Source organism: Conger conger, chromosome 3 (genome assembly GCF_963514075.1).
Source record: "Conger conger chromosome 3, fConCon1.1, whole genome shotgun sequence".
NCBI classification, from domain to species: Eukaryota; Metazoa; Chordata; class Actinopteri; order Anguilliformes; family Congridae; genus Conger; species Conger conger.
In genome coordinates this window covers 17,416,929-17,426,886 of record NC_083762.1, presented here as the reverse complement: position 1 = coordinate 17,426,886, position 9,958 = coordinate 17,416,929, and the positions used below count along the sequence as shown (strand labels likewise).

General features: G+C 40.2%; 1 protein-coding gene across 2 annotated transcripts; it reads right to left on the bottom strand.

Annotated features, from left to right (window-relative positions):
• Nucleotides 1–1,211: 1,211 nt before the first annotated feature.
• On the bottom strand, nucleotides 1,212–5,907 carry fosl1a (FOS like 1, AP-1 transcription factor subunit a). 2 transcript variants are annotated; one of them, XM_061233366.1, is made up of 4 exons: nucleotides 5,450–5,907; nucleotides 4,658–4,921; nucleotides 3,121–3,228; nucleotides 1,212–2,802 (listed from the first exon to the last, which is right to left on the bottom strand). In XM_061233366.1, the coding sequence occupies exons 1-4, from the start codon at nucleotides 5,570–5,572 to the stop codon at nucleotides 2,245–2,247; spliced, it is 1,053 nt and encodes a 350-aa protein (XP_061089350.1). In that variant the 5' UTR covers nucleotides 5,573–5,907; the 3' UTR covers nucleotides 1,212–2,244. The 2 variants fall into 2 exon arrangements, with proteins under 2 accessions (XP_061089350.1, XP_061089351.1); XM_061233367.1 differs by having other exon boundaries at nucleotides 4,658–4,918.
• Between the last annotated feature and the right edge of the window lie 4,051 nt (nucleotides 5,908–9,958).

The following is a 9,958-nucleotide window of genomic DNA, read 5'->3' as shown; positions in this document are numbered from 1 at the left end:
TGTTAGTGGTGTGTTGCTATGTGTCTGTACTCAGGACATCCTAACAGGAAATGGCAGGCTGACTCCTCCCTTCCCCCTCCCCCTCCCCCTGCCTTTCCTAATGGTCTCCAGGGCTAACAGCATCACTCCACAGGATATAGAGTATTTGAAAGAGACCAGGAATAGGACAGATTCAACAGACCATTGGGATGGCATCCAATGAAGAACCTGAATACAGCCTGTTTTCTTTTAAAATCGCTTCCTCCACCACTGTAGTGGTGGGCATGCCCCTGTCTCCACACTCTAAAAGTAATTTGTGTGAACATTGAAGAAAATTGACCTCATTATTTGATCAATAGCCATAGACCTGTGATATATAACTGAAGCTTTTTAAAATATAATTTAAATAAAACTATTCATATTGCTCATAATAATGATAAGTCTTACTTCGGCAAAGTATATTACATGTAATTTAGCTGACGCTTTCTATCCAAAGTGACTTACAGTTGATTAGACTTAACGTAGGGCGGCTTGTAGCGTAGTGGTTAAGGTAAATGACTGGGAGACGCAAGGTCGGTGGTTCTAATCCCGGTGTAGCCACAATAAGATCTGCACAGCTGTTGGGCCCTTGGGCAAGTCCCGCATTGCTCCAGGGGAGGATTGTCTCCTGCTTAGTCTAATCAACTGTCGCTCTGGATAAGACCGTCTGCCAAATGCCAATAATGTAATGTAATGTAATGTAATATCCCCTGGAGCAATGTGGGGTCAAGGGCCCGATAGCTGAGCAGGTCCTCTCGTGGCTACAGCTGGGCTCAAACTAGTGGCTGGGCTCAAACTGGGGTCCTAGTCATGCACCTTAACCACTATGCTACAGGCTGTCTCCAACTACAACTACAGTATATAAGATTTTTTACTTTTTGATCCATGAATGCATGCATGGTGAAATGATACAGGATGCTTTTCAGCTACTTTTTATTAAAATAATATTTTTTTAATGGATTTAAAATGTATTTAAAGAGCAATTACTCACCTATCATACAAAACCTACCTAGCCAAGGCAATAGCAGTCACACTCAGACTGTATCTTTAACTTGTATTTCATAGCAAACAGTTGAAATACAACTAACTTGTATTTAATGCAGACCTGCTAGTTAGGCAAATCTCAGATCTGGCGAGTGTTGTAAGCACGCACTAACACTTCCTCATAAAGCATATGCAATTTGTATACAAAGTCAGTTTCAGTCCTTTATTTTTTCCCCATTCAGACAAGAAACAGTTTGCTAATACATTTGTGTGAAAAATAAATAAAACTTTCTCTCATCAATAAATATGTAGTTCTCTATGGCCATGCCTAAATTTTTAAATCATTTTATATTTAACTTATATATTAGGCTACTCTTATGATTTGATTACTCTAATTTGATTATATATATTACATATTATGTAATATTTGTATACTACTGATATACATTGTATATAGTTCTCATATAATCTTATAAGATAATGCATAGCATATAAACATGAAATACAAAGATTGCAGTACTGAATACCAAACAGTATAGCATTGCCTTTAAATTATGTAACATTATGTTTGTATCTATTTTGTAACCTACCTATTCCAATAAATGAGTACCAGGCACTCTAATCACTGTAATGAATCCCATGGATGAACTGTTTCAACTTTCATCTACCAACCTTTCTCTAGAAAAGGCCTAAAATAATGTCATGTTAAATATAAAGGCTATGTAGAGCTTTTACAGCCCAGGGGTGATCCCAGTTTTTCAGGGGAAAGCTTTGGGTTGTTTCTGGATCAACATGGAGCTGGATCAGTGGGGAATACCAGGGGTTTACCAGTGATGGCAACAGTGAAAATGAGTGCTTTAGGTTTCTTTCTTTTTCCAACTCAATATTATACTTGTATTTCAAGATTTCCAGTGCAGTGTTTCAAAGCTTCTATGACTATTGTGCCAAAATGCAGGGCGACATTTCATGATTGTACTTTGTTTATAATATGTATTTATAAAATATCTCTTTATATAATGCATATTTGTTAACACTCACAGTTAACAGTTTATATATGTCACTAGCAAACCGTTTTTTTGTCATCACATTAGAATGATCTCTTTCAGAGTCTATGGAATATGTCTTGTCAAAAACTGCTTGATTGATAAACATTCTAGATGTGTCCATCATCTTCATCATCATCATGGACTTGGCATTGCATCTGTACCATTTGCCGTTGCATCTTCTCTCCTCAGACAGGTGTCACAGGGTGAGAATAGTGGGGGAGTTGAGGGAGTGGTCCGATGACAGGTCCCCGCTGCTGCTGCTACGGCGATGGGCTACACCACAGGGCTGGGGGTGCAGGGCCTGCTCGGCTGTACCAAGTGTAGGGTTAGATGAGGTGGAGGGGGAGCTGAAAGGGGCAGAGGGATAGGTGAAGACCAGACTGGTGGTGAAGGGGGTCAGAGAGGGGGTGGAGATGAAGATTGGAGTGTGGAGGGATTCGCACTCGGGTGACTGGACGGATGGAGCAGACGAGGTGGACGTTGCAGGGGGGAGGGTAATCTTTGGTGTGGGCTTCCTGGTCCTGGGATGAAACTTTGATGAAGGGCCAGGCTGGTTAGGATTCTTGGTGTGTTTGGAAGCTCTTAGGGTAGGCAGCCCCAGTCCTGGGTCAGACTCAGAGTCTGAATCGGAGTCGGGGATTTTGCAAATGGGACGGTGGGCCTCCAGGACCAGCTCCAGCTTCTCCTTCTCCTTCTGCAGCTCAGCGATCTCCTTCTGCAGGCGCGATTTGTCACCCTCCAGCTCGTCCGTCTCCTGGGAAAAGCCAAAAAAGAGGAACAGGTGTCACTCATAGGCATCGGCATTGTCTATGCTGGGGGAGGGGGGTATAGCATGTCCTTCTCACTTTTCGCTGACTCACTCATCCCATGTCAGTTCCCCCTAACTGAGACATGAACTGTGTGCTGCTAACTGGTAGTTCCTAATGAATTCATTACTTTTTTTGTAATTGTACAGATAATGATAGTTATATTGTAATTAGTTTCAATTGTCTTTATTTCAAACGTAGGATTGTCTGTGGGTGACATGGGTGCCGCCTGTGTTATATACAAGAGTAATTGTTAATTAACTTACTTTCTGCAGTGTGTCTGTCAACTCACGCCGGCGGTTCCGACACTTGGCAGCGGCCATTTTGTTTCGCTCTCTTCGAATCCTCCGCTTTTCAAGATCATCTTGGGACAACTTGAGGGAAAAACGGATAGAGGAATAGGGAATACAGAAGAGTAAACATTATGTTGTTGTCAAAATTATCATAAAAGTTATTTTACCTATAATTCTGCTAAATGTAAATAAAGATAAAGGAAAAAGTATTGGTTTATTTTGCTCTTATTATAGGCAAGGACAGGAGAGAATACTTGAGTGTGCGACTTTCATGCTTTTTAAAGGCCTGGACATGCCCAAACAAATACCCTATCGACTGAAGGGACGAGTATGACAGCATCATTAATGCAACACTGCCACCTTGAGGAAGCCTTTGTTATTTCATCATTAAATATTTGGTGTACGTGACCTGTTTCCTTATTCTCTATACGTGTTTCTTCATCTGTTGAAATCTGTCCTTAATTTAATATGATACGTGATCCCCATCTCCTTCTCTATTCGTCCCTATAGCTCTTGTCTGCTGTGATGACTCATGCCCAGACCCCCTTCGGTGACTCAGATATGAGTCATATGACCAACCCTATGAGTCACATGACAACCAACTTCCTGTCCCATCATTTTCACACCTTCAACACACACCTTTCTGGCTGAACTTGGATTATTACACACTTTAAATGTCATTTCAACTTTTTCCTCAGGCTCATTAGAAGGTATTGTTGGCATTTTGCTACTTTTTCTCTTTAAACTTGTTACACTTGTTATGCTGGTAATCTTCTTCTTTTTTACATATATAGTAATTAGAAATTGTACAGCACTTTGGTTGATGGTAGACATTTTAAATGTGCTTTATAAATAAATATGACTTGACTTGACTAATGATATTGAATGTTAAAATACCAGACAGACACTCTCAGTATCTTCTTGTGCTGATGGAGAAAGTTAAAAAATAACTTTTTAAATTATATTAAGTATTATTATTATTAAAATAATATCACCACAAGCCAATTCTGTAAATGTGAAAGATTTGTAGAAAATCCCCAGCCATAGGTCAGTTCACTCAAAGCACCAGAAAAGAGTTTTCCCCTCCCATTAACTCCAACAAACATCATCATTTCTCATAAAGGCCCCTCCCTGTCTGGGACCCCCCCCATCACCACATTGTCAACACTGGTATACATACATACATACATGTCCCCCTGAACCCAGTCACACTCCAGGATGTAACACTGACTCACAGTCTCCTCCAAGGCTGTTACCTCCATTTTATAAAAAAATAATTCAAAGTAGCACTATTTGCTCTAGCTGTATTTGAATTGCAGTTGAACAAGCCATAGCAGTGACAGTTTCATTGCCATTTCTACAGGTCTTTCCTGAATATCCCTTGCTGACCTTTGGTAAACAATCTCTATGTGTTTATTTTTAGTCTCTCACTTTATCGATTTTCTGTGTCAGTTTAACTGACACAGCACATTCTGTTACATGGCTATTTGCACAGATCAACAGAACTTACAAATTCATCATTCCTTCTCCTGGATGGCAGCCTTGTCTCTCCCACTGCCCTTATGACCCCTGGCTGGACCAGGTGTGCATGGGATGGATGGGGGGGCAGGAGGCGGGGTCCGGCTGTTTGTGGGAAGGGAGGTCGGGGTGGTCTGCCAGCTGAACCAGGTGTGGACAAGAGAGAGGGCTGGACCAGCCATTGTAAGTCCTGGCTGGAGGTGATGGCATCAAGGCTTGGAACAAACTGGCCTGTTCTTGCCCCAGTGAACTTCTGCTTAGAAACAAGAGGTCAGAGAGAGGACATGATGAAGATAATCAGACAGAAGAACAGTGCTGTTTCTTTGAGAAACCGTTTGAAAAAATGTCTTTCAAGTGCTGCCATTTCTGAATTAAAATGAGGAATTTGCATTTCAGAGAATTTGTAAAAACTGTTTTAAGACAAGACAACAACAATTATTATTACTAGTTGTAACTGTGTTAACCTTTGTGTTTATCCCATGTGTGTCTAGGTGGATATTATAACGTATACAGTGAAGGATATTATATATTATGTAGTGAAGGTGCTCAATAGCAGGCTATGCAAGAACAAACTGACAGATGGACACTAAATGTTTCTTTTTAAGCAGAGTCCACGCCAAAAGTACCTAACAAACCGACAGGCCTATCTCTCAGTGGTAAAGCAAAATAAGACATGACAGAAACAGATATTGAGTTCCAGTGCCAGTCTTCCAGGGCTAATCACTAATGTCATAATCATTGCGAATTAACAGTCAATTATTATATAGGCTACATGTTTACTTACCGGTGGCTGCTGTACAGAGCTACTCGAGTTCAGTGTTGCGGAGACCGTCACGGCGTGTGGGGAACCAGCACCGGAGAAGGGTTGCTGTCTATCTCCGCTCAAGTTCCCGTAGTTTCGAAACATGTTTCCACAAAATCAGTGGAAAAGTACCAAAAAGGTCCAGTAAATATCAATAATCCAGTTACGTTTTACGGAATAATCTTCTCTTGTGTCACTTGTGGCGTTCAGTCGAAAATGAGTTTGAAACTTGGAGAAACCCGCTTTGTCGAGGGAGTGATCCAACTAGCACGGGGGATAACGAAACAATACTCTAAAAATATCTTTCTTGATCCAGCAAAGTAATCCAAAAATCACGGAAAAGTACGATTGTATGTCATATAACGTAACTCCAGTCTTTAGTCTGGACTGAATTCATGGAATGAACATGGGATATAAACTCTCCTAACCGATACCAGACTACTGACACGCCCCTCTAAAATTCCGGGAAATGGTGCCGCCGGACATTTGTCAATAGAAATATCACGTGCAAGTGACGTAGATGACCAAATATGGAGAGTTTCCTCCCTGACGTTTTCCCGGGATTCCTGTAAGAACGCACGTTGAGTTGCTATTTCCATGGCTACCTTTGACATGTCCTCTCGTGGTCGACCTGCCATCTTAACATATTGCTTATTAACTTTAAACGTTACATGCTAAATGTCCAAAATTACAATTCCACCTGTTTGGCAACACAATACGCATATAATATTTTTTGTTCATCTTTTTATGTGTCCACTAGTCGCTCACTAGTTTTCTGGATTGTGCGTTTGGAATTAAATACCCCGCTTGCCAAACAGTATTCGGATCAGCTTCGCTATGCCATATAGCGTCGATTCGTATTGATTTTCTTTGAATGTGTTATGTCCTACTTTAATAATCTACACATTTCATGATGCTGCACAAGGGTAGGCTGTGAGCTTCAGAGAGAGAGATGCATCCATATAGATGGAATGGGCCTATGTATCATTGGCGTAAACAACAAATACAAATTGAAATAGGGCACAGTGTAGAATTTTTTCGTTTTATTTTATATATATATATATATATATATATATATATATATATATATATATATATATATATATATATTATTATTATTATTATTATTATTATTATTATTATTATTATTTATTTATTTTTTATTTTTTTGCTTTATAAACAAAAAGTGATTTCAGGTCAAAAAGGAAACGACAACATATGTAGTAAATGGCTTCATCGGTCATTGTTTCTGAGCCGACGCAATAATATGCTTAGAGGTTACATGTTAATGAGTAGGCTACTGTATAAAGAGAACGAAGATCTCCCTCATTGCTTCACAGGAATGACCGTCCAAACTACCACGCCCATTTCGTACCTTCAGGGAGAACCAAGAACAGAACGATACAGCCCTCCAGCGCGTTTGACGTCATTTCATAAACGAGCTCTGTGATGTTTGTAAATAATATGTGGCCTTATCATTATGTGAGATACATATAATCACATAGCTTTCGTAAGCATGTTCGCATATTTCGGTGCCATTCAGTGTAAGAGGTAGTAGGTGACGATGAAGGGCAGAAAACCTTTAGAAGACTATCGTTTGCATTGTAATGCAGTGATATATTTCACTAATTTTTTGTGTTAGCTAAAGAGTTGTGGTCCAATGAAATGCCAAGGTGTGTATGTGCATGTATGCATCCGTAATTCGTCATTTATCAAAGTAATTTTCACTACCTGTACCTCTTACTATACTTACTGCTTAAAACACTGCACTCTATTCTCTATGGTGGTAGGCTGCCTTTCGTAAGTATAGGGAAGTAGGCAATCATGACGTAAACCTATTGGAATGCAGTTCTGATGACACACCCTCTCTCACTTTCTCTCACTGACAAGCTCTGGCATGATGTCACATTGTCCATTCCCTTCAAGCTGTATACTGAGGTATCGTACTGATGCAGCGCTTCTGCATTTCTACCTCGGTGTTCTGAGCCGTTGCCCAGTTTTCATGCCCACAGCAACGCTTGAAATTGCAGACGCAGCAAAATGATTAGAGTAGACATGAATAATAGACTTGTGGGTTCTCCTGTCACATTTATCTTTAGCATTGTTTATACTATATATACAGTGAGCTCCATATGACTTGGAAAAAAGATTTGGCTCTGTACTCCACAACTTTAGATTTGTAATCAAATGATTAATGTGTAGTTAAAACATTCACAACTTGTATTACATGGTACTTTTAGACACTTTGGTTTCACCATGTAGAAATGTAAAACTTATTAAGGGAACTATAGTGCTTAAGACATATTAATGTTATATACATGAAAGTAGTCATTGACTGACTACTTTAAGTCTGTGATCCATTGACATAACCAGGTGCTGAGTATCTTCTCTGGTGACACTCTGCCAGGCCTGTCATTACAGTTATTGGCACTGACGCTTTTATCCAAAGCGACTTAGTTGATTTGACTAAGCAGCCAATCCCCCCTGAAGCAATGTGGGGTTAAGGCCCTTGCTCAAGGGCCCAACAGCTGCACTGATCTTATTGTGGTTACACTGGATTTTGAACTACCAACCTTTGGGTTCCCAGTGAAGCAGCTAAGCTACTAGGCTATAGTGGCACTGCAGGCTTCAGCCCCTGTTTATTTCAGGGGTTAGTTGCCTTAAGTTTTCTCGTGATCGTATGAAACACATGTTCAATTGGATTCAGATCGATCGGCTTGGCCAGTCAAAGAAATCTAAAGTTTTGTCTTGCTCTGCAAGAGCAACACCTTTGTTGCTCTTGCAGAATGTTTGAGATCATTGTCTTGCTGTCAGGTAAAGCACCATCTAATGAGTTTGGAGGCATATGCTTGAACCTGAGCAGATGAAATGCTTCTATACACTTCAGAATCCATTTTTCTGCATTCAGCATTACATTACATTTTAGGCATTTGGCAGATGCACTTATCCAGAGCAACGTACAACAAAGTGCATAGCCATAAGATGGGGGGGTTACACTTTTGGCCGTTCCTTTTGGTCTCCACATGTGACTCTTTTCCAGAACTCTGCAGATTCTTTTATGTACTACCTCTCATCAAGCTGTAACTTGGCCATCCTGCTTTTTGTGGCTAACTAGTGGTTTGCATCCTGCAGGCTAGCCTCTGTTGTTCTGTTCCTGAAGTCTGTGGCCAGTAGTCACTGACACAACCACACTTCACCTCCTGAAGAGTGTTTCTGATATCTTGACAGGTGTTCTTTTTTCTTTTTTCATTATGGTGGGGATCCTTCAGTCATCATCTGCAGAGGTCTTCCTTCCTACCAGGCCCTTTTTGATTACTGAGCTCAGCAGTGCTCTTAATCATGTTCCAAACAGTTGATTTGAGTAAGTCCAAGGTTTGGCTTCTTTGACTTGCATTGTCATAACTGCTGTCCCTCATGATGAAAAAGGCCAATAACAGACTCAAAATCAAAACAGACAGACAATCAAAAGACTAGATACTGGAAGCTTTATGCCTACATTAATGAAGCAATTAAGTTGAAGTATTAAGAAACTATGCAAAACCATTTGTCCCAAACATTATGGCACATGTGCATTACAATAATAAAATGATGGAGTACAGAATTAAATCGAGATAAAATATGTCTTTGTCCAAGCATTATGGAGCGTACTGTAGATATACAACAAAATATAATTGTGTCACTGCCCCAATACTAATATTTTCAGTGCTGACTGATTTGGAGTTCTTCAGTCCCAATCCAGTAGGTGTGTGTCTCTACCTCAATGCAGCAGCTCATTAAACTTATAAATGCATGACAATATTGTTACATCACTCACCAAACAAATAATGAGTACTGAAGTATACATTAATTTACATTAATGGCATTTGGCAGACGCTCTTATCCAGAGCGACTTACAGTTCATTAGACTAAGCAGGAGACAATCCTCCCCTGGAGCAATGCAGGGTTTAAGGGCCTTGCTCTGTATACTGAAATGGGACTTAAAAATATGTTGTGCAAATTTGATTGCATTGTGGATTTCGATTGTTTTTTTGCATAAAACATGTAATGGGAAACCCCGAAGTCTAAGTTTGTTTTAAATTAGATCTGTTTGCATCTGGAAGTCAGTCTGGAATTTACAATCACCATCAGGCCTTTATTGGGAAGTCCTCTTGCGTTGGAGAGCTGTTTCAAGAGATTTGACAAGTTTTTAGCTGCAAGAGAAGCGTGTAATCTTTCCAACGAGGAGCTCACGTCAAGCGCGACTCAGTCAGTCAGCCTGCGGTGAGTATACTGTGCGTGAATGGGAAAGAAACGTACAAACATATGTATCCATTGCAATCTATGTGATCCATCGATTAGTCAAATTCGATCATGAGAAAGTACAACCAGTCGAGTGCGCACAGTATTTGCCATAACCCCACAGAAATGGAGTGACTCGTTTTACAGCCAATCATTATGCACTGTAAAATTACGAAAGTCCTCTTGGACCAATACTATTTCCAAGATGAGCCA

Excerpts from the sequence above, each read along its gene's own strand:
- fosl1a (XM_061233366.1), bottom strand. The coding sequence starts at position 5,572 with ATGTTTCGAAACTACGGGAACTTGAGCGGAGATAGACAGCAACCCTTC. Across the intron at positions 4,922-5,449 it reads GCTCTGTACAGCAGCCACCG|CAGAAGTTCACTGGGGCAAG; the intron begins GTAAGTAAACAT and ends CTTGTTTCTAAG. Across the intron at positions 2,803-3,120 it reads TGACAGACACACTGCAGAAA|GAGACGGACGAGCTGGAGGG; the intron begins GTAAGTTAATTA and ends GGCTTTTCCCAG.